We start from the raw sequence: 21,370 nt of genomic DNA, 5'->3' as shown, positions 1-21,370 counted from the left end.
ACAACTCTCGGAGGGATTGGCATGGTAATGTACATGACAATGTTAATGTATTTGGTCTTGGCGGAATAGATCTGCTACGCTGCTGCTGCTCCGGCAGAGCAAGTACCGAGACTTGCTACTGCCAATACAACCACAGACATGCTGCTGTGAGCATGTAAGAAATATAATTCCCACATATAACATATATGAAATAACCCCCATATATAACATACATGAATCACCCCGTAGCAGATCTATACAGGTGGAGCTGGGGAAGGTGGAGGGTTTCTGAAGTGCGCTGCAACTGCTACAGCACGCACTAGCCAAGTATTTGAATGTTAAGCAGCAAGCTCATTGGCTGCTGATACGAAAAGAAACCAATCTGCTGCGCCATGTGAATAATGATGTCATTATATCAGATTGAGTTAGACCCTATCGGCCTGCGCCATCTAGAGTTTCGTGATAGAATTTTGGATTTATAATGTTGTACATTATAATGTTGTTTTGTAGCACTTTTAGTGTTCTATTTTATTTAGAAAAAAAAATTTTTACATTTACATTTTATAATATCAACCTTTCATCTTTCATTATCGGCCGTATCATGCAAGTAAGTATCAGCTTGAATATCAAATATCATAGGTTCCCACATGTCTTGTGACCATTTGTGGCATGTTGGGACATCAGCATCTCATGCTGATGACCAACATATAAAACTCTGCATAAGCTGGTCTCTTCAACTCTTCATTTCCGCTCTCTATTTCTCACACACTCTCCCTAATTGTTGTTCTTCTGTATAAGGTGTGAGCGGTTGGAAGAACAGCTGAACGACCTCACAGAACTCCATCAAAACGAGACCGGAAACCTTAAACTGGAGCTAGCCAGCATTGAAGAGAAGATGGCCTATCAAGCTAATGAAATATATATATATATATAACAATAAAAATGTCACAAGCACATAAAAATAAATAATACTAAAACATATATACTACAAAAATAATACTAAAACTATTTTGTATGGCCAACAATGTAATATCAAATGTATTTGTTATTATTTTGGCCAGTACTAAACGCAAGCTCTTTGTGTGACACTTATTGTATCCATCCTGAAGTTATTCGTTTTATTCTCTCTCTGTTTCTTTTCAGGCGGAGAGAGGTGGTGATGTGAACACCCTCAGCGTGCCAATGGTCATGCGTAGAGGAGGTTCAGAGACTTGTTTAGATCTGGATTCTGATCTGGTGGTACGGGACACCCCACGATCACGTACTGGTCTGGACACCCTGCTGCAGAAAGTGCTAAAAGTGAAAGAGCAGCTGAGAATTGAGCAAAATTTACAGGATGAGAACGTGGCTGAGTATCTCAAACTCATTAACAGTGCCGACAAGCAGCAGAGCAGCCGCGTCAAACAGGTGTTTGAGAAAAAGAACCAGAAAACGGCACACAATATCGCTCAGCTTCAGAAGAAGCTAGAGCAATATCAACGCAAGATGGAGTGTGGCATCTTCAGACACCGCTACGTCACGTAACAGCAACAAAAACATGAACAAACACTGAACGATTGTCTTTTTATTAACTAACATTAACACAGATTAATACGTGTATTGTTCCATGTTCGTTTGTATACCGCGCACAAGGTTTATGAGCATAGTCCAACTCTTCTTCTCTGTTTTTAGTGTATCTCTTTGGCAGAATTACAGCGCCACATATTGTTCTGGCATGTATACTACAGCGTTTTGTGTCGGTTTTGTGTGGATGCAGATATTTCTTGAGACGAGGGGGAAAAAAATATCGGATAGGGAAAGCTCTGGCTTCGTGTGGACATAGCCTGGTACCCGGTTTCAAAAAATATCGGTTTCACTCTCCCAAAACGCCAGATCCGTCTGGACGAAACACCTATACGATACAAAATGTATGCGTATACAGCTAAACGTGTCTCTGTGTGGACGGGGCCTAAAGCTTGGCCAATCAGATTTAAAAACTGGAATTGTGTATCTTTCTCTTCCTCTCCGCAGGATGCTTTAGAAGTTTGTCAGACGCGAGTGAGTAAGTTGGAGTTACAGCAACAGCAGCAGCAGGTCTTGCAGTTGGAAAGCGCCGACGCCAAAGTGCTGCTGGGAAAATGCATCAACATCATGCTGGCCATCGTCACCGTGATCTTGGTGTGCGTCTCCACTGCTGCTAAGTTTTCCGCTCCACTGATGCGAAGTCGTCTACACATGTTCGGGACTTTCGCATGCGTGTGTCTACTGTTGTATAGCTGGAGCAACTGGGAGCAGTTGCAGTGTGCAATAGAACGAATGCTGCTGCTGCACAGATGAGGGACATGAAACATGCATGTTCAGTGATGTTCTCGTCAGATAAAGTGCTCCTCCTGGGATGTTCCCTTCATAATGTGACTGTCCTAAGATGATGGCTTTAACACTTTCCTTCTTTTCTTCTTCTTTTTTTTTGGTCTGTTGTGTTTTTGTGTGTATGTGAAAGAGTATTCATGATGTACTGTAGCAGAAACGGGTCCATCTCTGTGACTATATTGTGTTATTTCGAACTTTTGTTAGTGTCTTAAAAGTAAAGGTTAACTTTACACGTTTTTACACGTTTTATGTGCTTTTAGGTGGCGATGGTGTGTATAGTCTCACAAAAACACATCTGGGTAATATTTCATCCCACAATCATAAGAAAAAAATATTTTGCATAAAGAACATGAAGACTAATTAGAGACCATAGTTTTATTAATATTATTATTTTGTTTATTTTATTTTATTTTTGTATCATTATTACTATTTTTTTTGTACTGTGACATTATTGTCATGATACATTTTCTCATGGGTGGTTTACTTTTGAGTAATTCTCATTATTATTATTCTAAATATTCTTCATTATTCATGTATTTGATTCTATCTGAAAACAATAGTTGAAGAAAATTTTAGTAACTTTTTTAGTAACTTTTTTTCTCTCATTTTAATAAGTTTTTTTATTGCAGTAATGAGAATGTTTGGGAAATGTTTAATTATAATGTTAGAATGCAAAAAAAGGTAATGGTCTTAAACAATGCTTGATTTTCTTTATGCAGTAAAATGTATGCTTATTTTTTTTATTTTAAATTTTGGGTGAAATACAAACAAATACGCACATGTTTTAGACATGCTTTGTGAGTTTCGTCCGTTTACTGTTTTCTAGCATTATTTGTACTATTAAAATGGCCTGAAGTTCTTTTCACTGGCACTTTAAACACAGCGCCCAGGTTTATGAGATTCTGTGTGGGGTATTTTTGTTTTTATACTTTAGTCTGAGCAGTGGTGCTCTGTACTGACCACAAAAGATGGAAACACTGTCTTTTTGTTTGTTGTGTAATAGAAATGCCTTGGGGGTTATAGAAACTAGAACATGAGAAGGAAACAAATGTCTCTGTCAAGTTTATGTAACATATTCTGAACTGTCCCTCATGGAAGTTAGAATTACTATTTTTTTTTTATATATACATTTTTAATTTGCTTTGTTTAATGTATGCTTTAATGATTCCCACAATGCAAATTGATTTCAGCATTATTACCACTGTCCCTTTGAGTGTGTGCCTACCTGTGGTTTTGACTGAAGATTGTATAAGCCACAAAATCTGAATTTACCCACCAACCTGAACTAAAATGTGGTGTATAATTAGTTTTAGAGGCCTTTTACCTTTTAAGCATGGGGAAAGTGATTTTATACATGCTTCAGTGTCCATGTGGTAGGAGATTGGTCTGGTCTTAAATGTGGTCTAAACCTAAAAATAAACGGCCTCATTTTTACTGAAATTTGACTATCTGTTGATTCTTTATTTACTCAACCACCAGATCCATTTCTCAGTGGATGAAACCATTTTGTTCGTTCTTCTAACTATTTCTTGTTAAAATGTAGTTGTTCAGTTCTTTTTATATTACACTGCCTGTGCTGTTTGACATTAGTTACCTGAAAGATAATCCTTTGGTAGACCTGAAACGTTGAATGTCTTTCATTATTTTCAAAGGTCACTGATAACGCGTTTGCTTCAGCGACTTTCAGATGGTTGTCGCCCTCTTGTGGTTGATGAAGGAAACTGAGCATGATGAACTCCGGTATGAAACTACAGGAAAAAAAGCTTCAATTAACATGTCGTCAGACTCAGTGGAATAATAAACTTAAAAGCATGACGGTACACTCCACTATATTTAACAAAACTCCGGGCTAGAAATACAGACCGAGCTTTTAAATCCGAAAAGACTGTTAGACATCGAATTTACCTCAAACGATTCAGTACTTGAGTGAAGTGATTCAGTCTGAGCCTCAGACCAAAATGTATTGATTAGCTTTCCGTTTGACGTATTTATTGAGAAAAACCGACTCAAAAGAGTGAATATTGCTAGAACATATTCTACTGATGATGTTGTAAAATGGTTGAATTATTGGGAAAATAAATAAATAGTAATTTGCTTGTACATTTTAAGCTAACAGCGTCGCTATACTTGTAGTTCGCTACTCCACAACACTGGTTAACGTTTTTCTGTCGTTTCGTTTTGTAGAAGCAATTTGCAAACCTGTTTACCTCACTTTTGAGTTAGTCTCTCATTGCGTTTGTCGTTTTATGGGCTTTTTTGTCTCCAATTTCAGCAAAATCATAGATATAACAGCAACATCACCATCGAAATCATTCAAATGAAACCGACAGTTAGAGAAGACGTAATTTATATATACAATTGACACAAGCTTTATTATTATTAAATGATTATTGTATTATCAATTAATGCGTTTAAATGTTTAATAAACATCGTACAATAGTTGTTTTCATCATTTTGCTGTTTCCACAGTTTCATGAAAGTAATAAAAACAATAAGCCACAGTGGTTTATAGCTTCATTATCACATAAACTGATGGAATTTTTATTTTGGCATTTCATTTGTCACCATTAGTTTTATCAAGCAAATCCAAACTGATTTGCTGTTCACAATGGATGGGGCTTCCTCTTATTCCGCCCAGAGGAATGTTTGTCGAGTATTATTGCAGTAATTGCACACTGCAATATTCTTCATATAGGACCCAATACACTGGATGAGTTTTTTCATAGTTTCATAGAAAAGACAAACATATATAGCTATACATTGAAGGGTCATAGTAAAATCTTACATTGCTTTTTCAATGTGATACCTTGAATTGGATTCAGGCAACATATTTTTGATAATATACAACTGATTATAATTTGAGTTTATAACATTATTTATTAGTTCTTGGTAGTTAAGCGCAGGTGCTGTAGATGGTGATTTTCTGACTGAGTTCTTGCAGTACATCTCTGGCCTCATTCTCCAGCCCATCCAGCTCCTGAGCTTTCTCCACCAGAATGTGCTGATTTACCACAAATGATCTCTCCAGCTCTGGAAGAGTTAAAGAGGAAGAAAAGTGAGGAATCATAGGTAAATCTATAATCTAATCTTCAAATCTGGGAGCAGTTGTACCTCTCAGTCTCTGCAGTTTGCTTGTGGCATCTATTAATAGATCTTTTGCTTCCTGATGTAGTTTCTCGGCCTTCTGACGTGCATCAACCACACCTGCTGCCTTTTGATCTATCAGACCACTGGCCAGTTGGTACTTAGGTTGCACGAGTGAGTCAATCTCCTAAAATACACAAATATACAAATGCAGCCTAGGGTCAAAAGAGTATAAGAGAGTATAATCATATGTATTCAAGAAAAGTATCAATTTAATGCCTGTGGTGAATGAATGTGGTGTCTCCATCAAGTAAAAAGTAATATTTTCCTTACACCTTAAATATATTTAAAGGGGTCATCGGATGCAAATTTTGCACAAGTTGATATGATTCTTTAGGGTCTTAATTAAAAGTCTATAACATACTTTGGTTAAAATTTCTCAATCTTAGTGTAAAAACCACCTTTTTAAACCTGTCAAAATCAGCTCTGTTTTCATCAAGCCATTATAGTCCATGTTGCTTTAACATGGCTGTTTCAACACTAACTGCGGTTACTGAAACCACGCTTTCTTTCTTTGCGTGAACATTTGGGCGGCGTTATGCAAATCTTCCCAGATAGTGAGGTAGACATGTGGGGGCGTGTTAGAATGAGCCGTTTTAGGGGGGCGTGGCAGAGTCTTAACTTTGATAAAGAATATCTCTTTGGTTTTGAGACTTTAGTCTTTGCAACTTCAGGGATCTTATCTATGCACAATCAGCTTGTAACACTCCAAAGAGAAAGGAAAACTTGAAATCGCATCATATGACCCCTTTAAATCTATAGTATAGTTTTTTCAAGGTAAAAATATCATGAATTTTTGGAGTTCCATCACATTTCTTACCTGAACTAACCTTGCATTGACACATTTTTTATATGTATAAGGAATAATAATAAATGATTATGCTAAACTACTTGATAAAGTTTTATTTTCTAGACATTCCTTCTTTGTTCTTCATCATAATATCAGGACAGTTGTATCACTCCAATATTTCTAATTTTATGTCCCCCAAAACAATATCAAAATGTATTTTAATACATAAATTAAAAACATGTTTAGCATAGTATTCCAGTATCTGTGTAAACTTCATTTGAATGGATTTTTGATTAAATGAACAGAACATCACTGTTAAAAGCCAGTTACCCGTTCTGTGTGGCCAATTTCTGCTGTGATGTACTCAGTTTGTCTCTGAGCTTCATCTGCACTGTTGGATGTTTCTAGAGTTTTCTGTTGGAGTTCGTCAACCTCTCTCTCAAGATCCAGAAACCTTCCTGTGCTGCTACTTAGTTTGAACTCAGTCGCTTCGGTTTTTGATTGTACCTGTAGACACACGCATTTTGTTAAGTAAGAAGTAAAAAAAACACTGATTATGTTTAAAGCACGCATAGGGATTTTAAAGGTATAAATACTTACATCAGTGATTTGTTGTTTTGTTTGGTTCACGTCTCTCTCAACCTCTTTCAGTTTTTCGCCGGCAGCAGTCTGAGCGCGCTCAGTGTCCTCTAGAGTTTCCTTCGCCTCATCAGTGGCCTGTTTCAGTGCTGTAGCTGTCTCACTGTGACACACACACAAAACACATGGTTATGTAATCAAGGATGTTTATATGATGCAGGGATTTTATTACAGTACATGTAACAGATGTATTTTTTGAAGGTCACTTTAAAATATTCTTGTTTTTTTACCATACCATCATGTATTTTTGCTACTTTTCAAATGCCTTTTAAGTTTAGACTGTCTTGAAGTTTTCCCTTGTCCCATACCCAGTAATTATTTTTTAAACTATGATCATCTAAAAAAAGACTGAAATATAAATATATATTTTCAATATTTACTGTGTGAAAATCAATCAAATATCACACATACATATGCTGTGTGAAAACAGAAAAATCAAATATCACTAAACAGATTTTATTATTAGTGAGTCAATTAGTGTTTATTAGTGTGTCATTTCCAATCAAGCTATGATAGTAGTCTTAAAATGATTTGAATTCAGTTATATTTGTTTAGTTAATTAACTTAAGTAAAAAGGTTAAAAAAAAACACACACTAAAAATAGAGCATTCAACTGACATTATATCTCTATTTTTATTACCATAAATCAACATAGATAGCAGGGCTTTCGAAAGGCCTTTGTCTTGGACAAAGAGGGGCCTTGGAGTCAAAAAGGTTGAGAATCTTGGTTTTGTATCCACTGTTGGACATTGTTAGTAGACTAATTAAATAAACTAGTGGGTTTTAAAAGTATATTTTGAAAGTGTAATGTCTATAAGTGTGTATGTGATTACTCACTTGGCAGCCTGTGCTTCTTGCAGGAGTCTCTCTGCAGTATGCGCATTCTCTGCCGTCTGGGTCAGAATATCCTCCACATGGGTCAGTCTGGCCACATGTTGGCGGATCTCTGTGGTCACGTTCTTTAGTGCACCGGGCGACACTGGCAAACTCAGTTTCATCACCTCATCAGCTACTTCCTCTATACGCTTCGGATCAGTTTCGTCTACACAAACAAACAGATTCAAGTTTCTAACATCAATATTTAGATTTTTACTGTATTTGTGACAATTTATGTATGATATCAGGGGTTTGTAGCAAAATACATAATGGGTATAATCTAAAGCTTTTAGACTTTTTACAAATGTAGTGACATTTCATGCAGATCTGCATTCCTTGCACACTATACATACTGTGTGTTTGAAGGAAGTTTGTTAATATGCTATTCTCAGCACAGCCAAAGTGTGAGTGTTTACTATATGTGACCCTGGACCACAAAACCAGTCTTAAGTCGCTGGCCAAGAATTGTTATATCCTAACAAACCATGCATCAATGGAAAACTTATTTATTCAGTTTTCAGATGATGTATAAATCTCAATTTTGAAAAATTGACACTTAAGACTGGTTTTGTGCTCCAGGGTCACATATATGACAATTCATACTTGTGAGGAAGTCTCGTATTTGCTGAATGAGGTCTCTGAGCTCCTCATTGGTCTGCTCCACTCGTGTTTTGCTCTGATTGGCTCTCAGTAACACATCCTGAGCATTGAGCTTGGCCTCATCCGCACGTCCTCGAGCATCTGACACCTAAAAAAAACACACATGCATGTCCTTATGCATGCCCATACTTATCGAAGTTTTGTTAAAACTTTAATGTTGAAAACAGTTGTGTTGCTTAATATTTTTTTACCTAGTTACTTAGTATTTTGACATTTAATTTTTTTTTTTTACAATTTCCAATGTAAAAGGCTTTACTGTCACTTTTGATCAATGTAATATGTGTCTGCTAAATAAAAGTATTAATTTCTTGCAAAAAATAAAATAAAAATCATACTGACCCAAAACTTTTAAATAGTAATGTGTATATATACATGAATTTCAGGGGACTTAATAAATAAATTAAGTTATAATAGTTAATACTGTTGCGAATACTTACCATCTTGTTTAGCTCATCTACTTCTCTTAAAGCATGCAGGACCTCTTGGTCTGAGTTTTTGGCTTCGTTCAAGGCCTTTTGGGATTGTGTCACAATGGTCTCACATCCTTCCCCACCACACTGGGACGTGCCATCCTCGCTCACACATCCCAGACCACCACAGTTACCGCAACCATCTAGACCTGACGCCCCTCCGCACACCTCCACACACATTTACACATCTGATATTATAACTCATCAAAACATAGGTGTGATACATTAAAATAATGAGCAGCACATTGTTTGGATTTTGACTAATATTTCTCAGAAGTACTATACTATAAGTAGGATATGTTTCTGAGAACTGATTAGCACAAGCACCAAAATAGTAACGCATGCTGATTCCTTTAAAGTTGCCCAAAAATGTTCCTCCAATAATGAGTCTAGATCAGTGTCATTACTTATAACTAAAACTTGAGTTATTATAAAAATTTAGGATTAACTAACTGAAATAAGTACTAAAATGACTAAAACTTAAATTTAAACTTACAACAAACTTAAATATTAATCTTCAACATGTGCTGATGTTTACGTCAAGCGTGAACTCATATGACCGTTAATAGTTTAAAAAGTTTCAAATGTTTGTATTTTTCATGATGTACATTAATACATCAACAGAGGTCGTATGGATTATCGTCGTATTTGTTTTGCATGGTTTTTGAAGAGGCAACGTTTAAGGGACACTATAAACGTTTATAAATAATACCAAAATGTTCCCATTATGAGAGGTTGTGTTTGATCATTGTGTAATTTCTATAATTTTCTTTTTCAGTGTCTTGTGCCAAGTTTAAAATAGCTACTACTAAACACAATGTGTGCAATGTGAACGCCTCCCAAAAAATTGGGGCTTAATAGGAAAGTTAACACAAAAAGGAAGATTCTGCCATTAATTACTCACCCTCATGTCGTTCCAAACCCGTAAGACCTTCGTTCATCTTCGGAACACTAATTAAGATATTTTTAATGAACTCTGAGAGCTTTCTGACCCTCCATAGACATGTTCAAGGCCCAGAAAAGTAAGGACATCGTTAAAATAGTCCATGTGACATCAGTGGTGACATCAGACATAGTTCCACAACTTATGGTTGAACCACTGATGTCACATGGACTATTTTAACAATGTCCTTACTTTTCTGGGCCTTGAACATGTCTATGGAGGGTCAGAAAGCTCTCAGATTTCATCAAAAATATCTTAATTTGTGTTCCGAAGATGAACAAAGGTCTTACAGATTTGGAACAACATGAAGATGAGTAATTAATGACAGAATTTTCATTTTTGGGTGAGCTATCCCTTTAGACCAACTTACCGATTAGCCATTTAGATAACCCACTAACTAGTTGATTTTTTTTAAATGTAGTTTAATTACCTGATGGCTTAGTCGTGAAAGGTCTGCAGAGTCCAGTTCAGATCCAATTTTGTCCAGCCTCTGTAAATGCAGCTGATGTTTCAGGTTAAATTCTTTCTCTGTGCTGTCTAATTTGGCCTCTGCAGCTTTCCGTATCTGGGCAGACTCTTTAACTGTACTTTCTGGGTCAGAGACAGCTTGATTGACACGAAACTCGGCCTCGCCAGATTCCCTGTAATACTCTCTGATGCTGTCCGCCGCACCTACAGGAGATGATCAGCACACACTTCAGATAACACCACGTGTGTCTTAAATTTAAACCTGTATGTTTGTGTGCTCTGCTCACCTCTGGGGTCTGAATGTTTAATATTCAGAACCTGCTGCTGTTTGTCAGAGGAGATCTCTTGTAGGTTTTGGGCCTCCTTCGTCAGGCTTTTTAGGTTCTCCACGGCCTGCTGATGGTCAGCAGATACCTTCTCCAGATCTGTTACAGATCGGTCCATAGACTTTCTCAGGAGTGATGCTGTCTCACTAAGATCAGAAGAAAGAAACTGAAATATCAGAAAGTGTGAAAAAGAACTGCATTCACACTAACCCTGGTCTTGAAAGCAGACTCGGATCTCTTTGGTCCATTTTTGTTGTGACTCTGAGACTCAGTCCATTTTCCATTTACACTGCTGTTTTCACACATCCCAGATCAACTAAATATTAATGGTATGCTCATTTTAGGCATGTGCAAAACTGTGTATTTTCAGAATCAACTAGTTGGTGGGTTGCCTGAATTTTTTTTTGAAGTTAAGTTTCTCTTTTATTATCTCCCCCAGGAGAAATTTGTCTTAGGCAATCCAGAGAGCAGATCAAACATACAACAATACACTTATTCAATTACACTTCACCAAAAAAAAAAAAACTTTCCAAAACCACATTTATCACTCCTACACCATCCTAGTAATACACCAACATTACATATTACTCATCACATTACCCTCACCCATACAACAATTCCAGTCACTTATTATTTAAAAATTTGATAGATAATGGAATTAGAGAAAATTTGTACCTATTCATCTATTCATCAATTTGGTACCCTATCTGAGGGCATAAGCTCATACTCCTTGTGTTGAATATGGCTTGGGTCACCAATAATTTTAAGACTTCCTAACAGACCTCTCAAAAATGTCCTGAAGAGAAAGTGGGGACAACATACCAATTATTTTTCCTGCTCTTCTAACCACATTTTGAAGTTGTGATCTAAGTTTAACAGTCAAATTGCCAAACCATATTGTAAAACCATAACGTATTATAGTTTCAATACCTGATCTGTAAAACAATAACATCCCATAAACCTTGAGCCTTCGCAAAAAATGCAGGCGCTGACTAGCTCGTGTACAAACATAGTCCACTTGATGACTCCATTGCAGCTGAGAATCAAAGTAAATACCTAAATACTTATATGTTGTTACCTGCTCAGCTTCCTCCTTATTAACTAAAATTGGACTATGATCACTCACCAACCTCGGGTCAAAGATAATTTCTTTAGTTTTTTTAACATTCAACATCAAGTTGTGTTCCTCACACCACCGCACAAGCCCTTCTATCTCTAATTTATACATACCGACATCTGAATTCTTTGTCAGCAAACTGAGTATAGCTGTATCATCTGAAACATTTGATAATAAAGTTATTTATGTACTGATTTCTACAATCATTTGTATATAATGTAAAAAGAAGGGGGGAGCTTACGCAGCCTTGAGGAACTCCAACATTTGTGACCAATATATCAGAGAAAGTTGAATTAATTTTCACTTTCTGTTGTCGTCCAATTAGGAATGCATAATTCCATTTAATTATAAGGGTTCACCTCCATCTGTTTTAACTTAAATAACACAATATCTGGAAGTAGAGTATTAAACGCTGAACTCAGATCCATAAAGATCACTCTAACATAAGCTGCAGGATTTTCAAGGTGTTTTAGAATAAAATGTGTCGTCAGTATTCAAAGCATCTTCTGTAATCCTATTTTCTTTATAAGCAAATTGATAAGGATCTACTTTATATACAATACATTCTCTCTCAATTTCTCTGTCACAATAAGTTCAAGTGATTTCATCACTATGGACGTTAACGCCACTGGTCTAAAATCATTATTTTCCAGTGCTGGATGTTTTTTTGGAACAGGAATAACGACTGCTTTTTTCCATATTACAGGAATATTTCCAGTGTCGACTGATAATTGAAATAATGGACTCCAGGCTGGGGTTAATTCATCAGCAAATGTTTTAAGTAAAAGAGCTGAAGTACTGTCCGACCCACTGGACTTTTTGATATGCAGCCTTTTAAAGATTTTAGCGACAACACTTGGGTCTACTACCCTGTGTGAAATCACATGTTACTGAACTAAGCAAATCTCTACATTTATCAATACTGCCAGTTCAAACCGTTTATAAAAGTTATTAAATTCATTTGCTTTTTCAAATTCCTTTAAAACTTGTATTTCTTTCTTATTTTAATTTAAATTGATCATTCCTCACAACATCCCACAGCTTTTTAGAATCTGAAGTTGAAATAGCTTCTCTAACACGTAAATTATGTTGCTCTCTCGCTTCCCTCAATTTTCTTCTTAGTTCCCTTTGAATTTCTCTGAACTCCATTGTATTATTATTTTTAAAAGCTTGATTTCTTCTCCTAATATATTGCTTAATCTCGGGGGTAATATATTCCTTATTATTTGGATAGATCCTAATGGTCTTTTTTGGGACCACAGTATCAACACAAAAATGAATATACCCTGTTATCGCTTCCGCAATACTGTCAATATTGTCATCTTGATAAAAAAACGTCCCAATTTGTAGCTAGAAAACAACCACTCAACTCCTCTTTTGTAGTGTCCTGCCACACATTAACTGTTCTTAAAACCGGTTTACTCTTCCTAAAAGCAGACCTGTAAATAGGAATTAACTGGATGGTATTATGGTCCGAATTTGAAAGAGGCGGCCTAATCTTAGCTACATATGCTTTTTTGATGTTACCATAACATTTATCTAATATTTTATTTTTCCTTGTACCATTACAAACATACTGCTGAAACCCTGGTAGTACACAGTCCATCGTACAATGATTGAAATCTCCTAATACAAATATTGGTGCATCAGGTTTGTTCTGTAATTGCTGATGGACACAATCAGCTATCCTTGAAGCAGCTTTTGATGCATCCCTACCGGGCGGAATATATACGGCGCAGATGAAGATATTTCCATAGTCTCTTGGCAAATAATAAGGTCTTAGACTTAAACATATAAGTTCAGGATCAGGAGTACATACCTTATCCTTTACTGAATAATTTCTACACCAAGAGTCTTTGATGAAAACATCAAAAGCTCCCATTTGAGTTCACATGACCCCAATCTGACTTCAGTCATAAATGTTTGTATTTGACAATATATATATATATATATTTTTACTAATGCACAAATTGTATGACCTACATTTATGCCATTTTACTATAAATACTTACAAAAGATATTAAAAAATCTTTTATTTTTTTTAATAGGAGCATATACCAATGATCAACATTCATTTAATAGTTAGTAAGTTATAATTAAAAATGAATTCCCCTACCGAGACAATGAACATGATTTTTACTTCACGAACATCATATGGGTTTGGAATGACATGACATGGGTTTTGAATGTTATTTTTTGAAAAACTATTGCTTTAAAGGGGTTTGGTTTGTTTGTGTTTAATGCCATGCTAGCTTCTGTGGCTTTTTTCATGGCGAGAAAAATGTATGGCTAAATTATATCAGGTTTTTACAATTTATTTAAAACTGTAAATTTACTCTAAAACTGTATTTGGCTTAAAAATCTCTTCAAAAGAGTTAACCGAATAAAAACGTTTTCTCACAGGGTTAAAACCAGCGCAATCTAATAAAACATGCTTCATGGATAAAGGGTTTTGGCAGAGAGAACATGTTGGAGGATCTTCTCCTAGTATTAAAAACTTGTGTGTCATCCTGGAATGACCTATTCTACAGCGGGTATAAACCATCTGGTCTCATCGGTTGGAAAATAATAGCAATTTCTTTTTCAGTTTTAAAGGTGAGAGGAGAGTATATAAAAAGAAAACAAGGGAGTGATATGAGTGTGAATGTGTAATACACACTTGGCTTGCTGCAGCATCCTCTGCATGTGTGTGAGCGTTTGCTGAACCTTGTCATCTTCCAGAATCTGTCTGAGCTGTTTGGTTTCATCATCCAGACTCGATATGATGTCTTTATAGGGCGTAGCCACGCCAGTCTCTTTAATTTCCTCCACTGTATCCACCAGTCTCTGCGTGTGATTGGTCAGCTCTCCCACATTAACATCCCATTCACGGAAACACAGATGACAGGCCTCGCAGTCAGGAAAGGTCCCAGCGTAGCCACGTCCACATGAGTCACACCTCCGCCCGGCTACACCCTCTACACACACACACTCGCCGGTCATCTTATTACACTGCTGAGTAGCAATGCCTCGAGGATCACAGTTGCATGCTGGAACACAAACATGCACAAATGATTTAAAAAATGAAATGATGCCAAAATTCTTATGATTTAAAATCTTGGATGTGAGTGCTGGAAGGAACAGTGAATTCTTGTATGCGTGTGTGCGCGCTGGAATGTGTGAGAACACATCTGCTTATTACCACGCATGATATACTATGTGAAGAAACTGGGAAATATGTGTGTTTGGGTGAATCTCCTAAAGACCATGTCTGGATCATATTTAACCCCAAAACTAAAAGAAAAATATGAAAAAATATGACTATTCTTAGCATAATTATTTTTAATTATTAGTACAAAATTTTATACCGTTTAATATTGTTATGTAAAAAAAATATATTCTCATTACGGCAGAGGGAAAACAACGGAAGAGGATTAGGCCCAAGCAAAAAAAATAAAAAAATAAAACCATCTCGAGATTAAAGCCATTATAATGTGAGATTAAACTCGTTAAATTTCAAGAAAAGTGTCGAAATAAAATGTTGAGAATTAACTCATTAAATTTTCGAGAATAAAGTCATTGTGTTTCGAGAAAAAACTTGTTAAATTTCGAGAAAAGTGTCGAAAAAAAATGTTGAGAATAAACTCATGAAATTTTAGAGAATAAAGTCATTGTGTTTCGAGAAAAAACTTGTTAAATTTCGAGAAAAGTGTCGAAAAAAAATGTTGAGAATAAACTCATGAAATTTTAGAGAATAAAGTCATTGTGTTTCGAGAAAAAAACTGGTTAAATTTCGAGGAAAAAAAGCTGAAACAAAATGTTGAGAATAAACTAATTTTATTTTGACATTTTTTTTCGAAATGTAACCTTTTTTTTTTCTCGAAACACAACTTTATTCTCAAAATGTAAAGAGTTTATTCTCAACATTTTGACATTTTTCTCGAAATTTAACGAGTTTAATCTCGCGTTATAATGAATTTAATCTTGAGATGGTTTTATTTTTTTATTATTGCTTGGCCCTAATCCTCTTCCGTGTACACAAACAAACAAAGCAAACCAATAAATAAATTGTACAGTATGGATCAGTGTTATTAGTATATTCTATATATTAATTAGTATATTTAATTATTAGTTATTAGTATATTAGTATATTAATATAAAAAAAATTGAATTACTTAAAATAAAAATTAACTGAAATAAAATATATAAAAAAAAATTCTTGATTTTATTTCAATTAGCTGACAAGGCCAACAAGTCTAACTAAAACTAAATAAACTATATAAAAACTAATAAAAATGACAAAAACACCCAACAAAATGAACTAAATTCAAATTGAAACAGAAAATATAAAAATCTAATCTTATTCAAAATATTAACACAGTATATGAATGATACTAAAATAGCACTAGTATGAACACAGCTCTCTCCTCCACATCACGAGTAGACATGCCCCTTATTGCTGATTGGCTACAAGTTTGTTTTGCGATTCGGCCCGAATCAGTTTTCTAAAGTGTTTTTGAAAAATCACATACCCTGCCTTTAAACGGAAACACTGCTTTATTTACAAATTGATTTTTTATTTTATTTATTTTTTGTGATACATTTCTATGGATTGTTTTTCTTACAGTGTAGTTACATTGAAAAATAATCTTTTTATTTATAATTTTATTTTGAAATAGAAATAATAAATCTAGGGTTGTCACTGAGGATAACTACAAAACCTCGAAAGTAATACATTCAAAGGCATTACAATTATAAGAATTTGGGTGCAGAACATGTTATATTGTCAAGAAAATAATGAAATATTGCAAATAAAATCTTAACGCATGATTTTTTTCTCATTATTACATGCAAAATTGGTTATGTTGCATGTCTGAACCTTCACTCTGCATCCAAGCCATGTTAAAAAAAAAAAAACATGAGAAAAGCGACGAATACATTTAGGCAGTGCATACAGATTACATAATCCTGGAAATATATTTATAGTATCAATTAATGGAGTATATCCAACAACCGAGATAAGAGAAAGCAACTGGCATGATTTTAAATAAATACGAATGAATAAGAAATAAAAACCAATTTGTGAATAAATAAGTGTCAAGAAAAAACACTTATTGAAAAATGAAATGAAAAATTTTTTTTCTGAATTTTGGAATATTTATTTGCATCTTGGTGTTTTGTATTTTGGTGTAAGTTTTATACACTATGGGTGAGTTGCACCAACAAGGATTAATTTAAGCAAAGTTTAGAGCTAATCAAGGATTTGTTGATCTGGGTTTTATTTTAAATCGAGTTGTGTTGCACCACTTAATTTTAAACACAGATTAACAAATCGGGGATTAGAATTCTAACCTGCGATTAAAACCTCCATCTACGATTAATTTTCTCCGCCATAATGGATTCGCCATTGCAATTAAACAGCAACAATGTTAATATTCATTCATTATCCTTCTTTGCTGACTACCAAACTCTCTTTCTGACATAAGTTGCTCTTGTCGATAAAGGAAATAAACTTGTAAAATATCTGCCATTTTAATAAACTAGAGAGACCATTATTCAAACGGCTGATCAAGCAAGCGACGAATACATTTAGGCAGTGCATACAGATTACATAATCCTGGAAATATATTTATAGTATCAATTAATGGAGTATATCCAACAACCGAGATAAGAGAAAGCAACTGGCATGATTTGCGAACCTCCGCTCGTGACAGTGGCGCCCTGTCCATTTGATCGCCGCCCAGATTTAAATCTGAGTTTAAAGTTATGGAGCAACATGATTAAAGTTAATCTATCTTAAATATAAATTAAATCCAGGATCAAGATGATGGTTTAAATGTAAACCTGCTTATTTTTAAACAAGGTTTAAAGTTTGGTGCAACAGAAATACTAGATAAACCTTGATTTAATCTAGATATAAGATGAATCCTTATTGGTGCAACCCACCCAATGCCAAAATTTGCATACAAATGTGTTCATGAAGTACATATGCTGCACTAAATTGAGGGTGTAAATGTGCTACTCAACTGCACTGACAGCACAGCATGGAGCAGTTTTAATGACGCAGTGCAGACTCACCATGGCACTGGACCTCAGGATTCCCCCAGAACAGTTCCCTGCACTCCTCACACGTCCTGCCTCCAAAACCAGGCTTACAGGAACACTGACCGGTCAGCTGAGACGAGCATAAACACACGCAAAAAAGTGTTTCGTTTGTGATTCAGTTGATATATGATTTAAATTAAGATGTGTGTGTGTTCATACCAGATCACAGGAGGACGTGTAAGAATGTTCGGGGTGGCACTGGCAAGGTTGGCATCCTTTGCCACTGTTGATGTTCCATGTGTTGGGGGCACAGCGGTCACAGTGCTGACCCACCACGCCGGGCAGACATGGACACTGGCCGCTAACCCTGTCACACTCACACAAGCCGTCAACACATCTTTGCCTGGAACTTCCCACGAGATGGCACATGCATCCTGACGACAAAACGAAACAAAAAAGGCCTTACAATAGCTAAAAGATGATTTGAAGGGTAAAACTATGTTGCTCAGAGGTTGCTCTTTCATAGCTCACTCAAAAATAAAGATTCTGCCAATGTTTCTTTGGTGGACCACAGACAAAGATATTTTGAAAAGTCAGTTGTTCTTTTGGACCCCGTTGACTTTCATTGCATGGACAAAGACAGCTGAAACATTCTTCAAAATATATACAAAGTTCTATCATGAAACTCTAGATTGCACAGTCCGATAGATCTAACTCAACATGACATAATGACATCATAATTCACATGTCACAGCTGATTGGTTCTCTCCTGTATTGGTAGCCAATGAGCTTGCTGCTCAACATTCAAATACTTGGCTAGTGTTTGTTATAGCAGTAGCAGCGCACTTCAAAAACCCCCCACCTTCCCCAGCTCCACCTGTATAGATCTGCTACGGGGTGATTCATGTATGCTATGTTATATGTGCATCAGCAATATTTCTTACATGCTCTCTCTCAGATATATTCCGCCAAGACCAAATACATTGTCATGTATATTACCATGCAAATCACTCCGAGAGTTGTCATGACAGAACTTCTTTTCTCTATCATAGGACATCTAACATAGAAAAACTACCATATACCACACACTAAAAGAGCACTGAAAATGGATGGATTTTTAAACAAAAACACACTTGTTTAGACTGTATACTCACTCCTGCAGTTCTGAGTACGGGCATCTCCATAATAACCACGACTGCAGTACTGGCATGCACTCCGAGAGTTGTCATGACAGAACTTCTTTTCTCTATCATAGGACATCTAACATAGAACAACTACCATATACCACACACTAAAAGAGCACTGAAAATGGATGGATTTTTAAACAAAAACACACACTTGTTTAGACTGTATACTCACTCCTGCAGTTCTGAGTACGGGCATCTCCATAATAACCATGACTGCAGTACTGGCATGCATTGCCATCGGTGTGAAACAGGCATTTGAGACAGGCACCAGTGCGGGCGTCACATGATTCAGGGTCCTGCATGTTAATATTTCTGTTACACTGACACGGATGGCACCGCCCTCCTGGGACCTGAGGGTTACCATAGTAACCAGAGGCACATTCCTCACACTTTGGTCCTATAGGATGGAACAGGAGTGAGATTTGTTTTATGTGAGTTTTAAATAATAGCTTGTTCTGTTCATTTCTCAGACTGCTGTATTCACCTTTGTAGCCTGAGCTGCAGACACACACCATTTGGAGAGAGTTGGAATTTTGGTAACAGCTTTCAGCGAACTGCATTCCACTTCCAGGTCCGTTAGGACACATACAAGGGCGACACGTCTCACTGGAGCCCAGCAGCGTGTTACGGTGATAACCACTTTCACACCTGGAACAGAGGGTTTCAAGAAACACAAGCATCTTTTATTAAATATTCAATGTAGCTTAAACAGTAGAGTATCACACTAGCAACCCCAATGTCATAAAATGCCTTAAATTATAAAAATTATACATCCTGGTATAACCACACACATACACATCACACAAAACATTCATCTTTAAAATAAAAGTCACCTTTCATGAACTAATAATGGAAATAATTTTTCATTGAAATAAACTTTCAATATAAACAATTATGACTAACCTATATTTAAAACCAATACAACAACATTTTTAAATATTTACCACTTTAAATGCACAACCAGGATATATCTTAAATAATTGGCTTCTCAAAAGAGCTTACTGAGCCCAGAGCTGCACTATGTGGCCCATTGAGCCAGACACTGAGCTGCGCCACATGGCCTATGGGGAGTCTATGCAATTATGATCAACTCTACAGCAAAAATATAACAAACAATGAGCCTGCACCTTGTTTTAATAACTGCTTGTCTTAACTGTTAAAACGTTACATCTGCTGTCTTAATAAAAGTATCTCTTCATCACTCCATCACTCTTTTGTTTTGCTCAGACAAGGAGACTAAACGATTTTTAAAACTGCACAAAGTGCAAGAATATTTAATGACATAAAAGGACTAAGGTTTATGATTGAGTGTCCCTTGCTAAACAACCCACTATAACATTTTCACATGATATACTTTATTTTTGGTACCACAATTCAGGGTCAAAGCCACAAAAGTGGTGCTAACTCACCACTTTTTTCATAATTTCATAATAAAAGGTTAAAAACTTGTCCTTACCCAGGGTTTAAAAAAGAAGTTCACCCACTGTTAAAGGGATAGTTCACCCAAAAATGAAAATTACCCTATTGATTTACTCACCCTCAAGTTATCCTAGGTATATATGACTTTTTTTCTTTCAGATAAATACAATTGGAGTTATTTTTTTTTTTAAATGTCCGGGCTCTTCCATGCTTTATAATGGCAGTGAATGGGGGTCGAGATTTTAAAGCCCAAAAAAGTGCATCCATCCATCATAAAAAGTGCTCCATACAGCTCCACAAGGCCTTCTGAAGTGAAGTGATGTGTTTGTGTAAGAAAATTATCCATATTTAAACCTATATCTTCCTCTAGCTTCCACTCTAGTAATCTCTAGCTTCCACTGACTGTCTTATGTGCATTCACGAAAGAGTGGCATTCCAGCGGATGACAGGATGTAGTCATAGCGTAAAGCCCCGTTCACACCAAGAACGATAACTATAAAGATAATGATAAAGATATAGTTCTAAAAATCATTCTCAATATTAAAGAATAGCAGAGTCCACACCACAACAATAACGATAACGGCACAGAGAAACGATATCGTTGGAATCACTTTCAGAACGATTTTTTCCAGCTGATGAACGATAAAAATATTGACAGGCAATCAAAATCCATCCTGCTATAAGGAGCTGGAGAATTTAAAGCGGCAGATGAGCGTGCGCTTAGAATAAACAGACGATATCGTCCGCTGGTGTGGACGCTAATATCGTTATCTTTATAAGGGCCTTTCGCACCGCTTTAAGGCCTTAAAACTGATAAACTGACACTCTCTGTTTTAAGTAACATGCATGATTCAAATCAAAAACATACAAACCAACCGTTGTACCTATATACATACATATTATATATACACTACTGTTCCAAAGTTTGGGGTCATTGTTATATATATATATATATATATATATATATATATACATATAT

General features: G+C 35.9%; 1 protein-coding gene and 1 pseudogene across 1 annotated transcript in view; one reads left to right on the top strand and one right to left on the bottom strand.

Annotated features, from left to right (window-relative positions):
• Positions 1-2,936, top strand: part of LOC107755143 (transmembrane and coiled-coil domains protein 3 pseudogene) — a 21,631-nt pseudogene extending 18,695 nt beyond the window's left edge.
• A 1,762-nt stretch (positions 2,937-4,698) lies between these two features.
• Positions 4,699-21,370, bottom strand: part of lamb1b (laminin, beta 1b) — a 31,791-nt gene continuing 15,119 nt past the window's right edge. The window contains exons 20-33 of the mRNA XM_016571859.1: positions 19,457-19,620; positions 19,145-19,369; positions 18,005-18,219; positions 17,819-17,915; positions 14,421-14,790; positions 10,606-10,790; positions 10,281-10,522; positions 8,875-9,075; positions 8,381-8,525; positions 7,739-7,943; positions 6,863-7,004; positions 6,593-6,769; positions 5,440-5,599; positions 4,699-5,358 (exon numbers count right to left, since the gene is read on the bottom strand). Of these exons, the coding sequence (XP_016427345.1) occupies positions 5,222-5,358; positions 5,440-5,599; positions 6,593-6,769; positions 6,863-7,004; positions 7,739-7,943; positions 8,381-8,525; positions 8,875-9,075; positions 10,281-10,522; positions 10,606-10,790; positions 14,421-14,790; positions 17,819-17,915; positions 18,005-18,219; positions 19,145-19,369; positions 19,457-19,620 (2,665 nt within the window). The 3' untranslated portion in view covers positions 4,699-5,221. The remainder of the gene's footprint in view (positions 5,359-5,439; positions 5,600-6,592; positions 6,770-6,862; positions 7,005-7,738; positions 7,944-8,380; positions 8,526-8,874; positions 9,076-10,280; positions 10,523-10,605; positions 10,791-14,420; positions 14,791-17,818; positions 17,916-18,004; positions 18,220-19,144; positions 19,370-19,456; positions 19,621-21,370) is intronic.

Source organism: Sinocyclocheilus rhinocerous, unplaced genomic scaffold (genome assembly GCF_001515625.1).
Source record: "Sinocyclocheilus rhinocerous isolate Xijiao unplaced genomic scaffold, SAMN03320098_v1.1 scaffold952, whole genome shotgun sequence".
Lineage (NCBI taxonomy): Eukaryota > Metazoa > Chordata > Actinopteri > Cypriniformes > Cyprinidae > Sinocyclocheilus > Sinocyclocheilus rhinocerous.
This window is presented reverse-complemented; position numbering and strand designations above follow the sequence as displayed.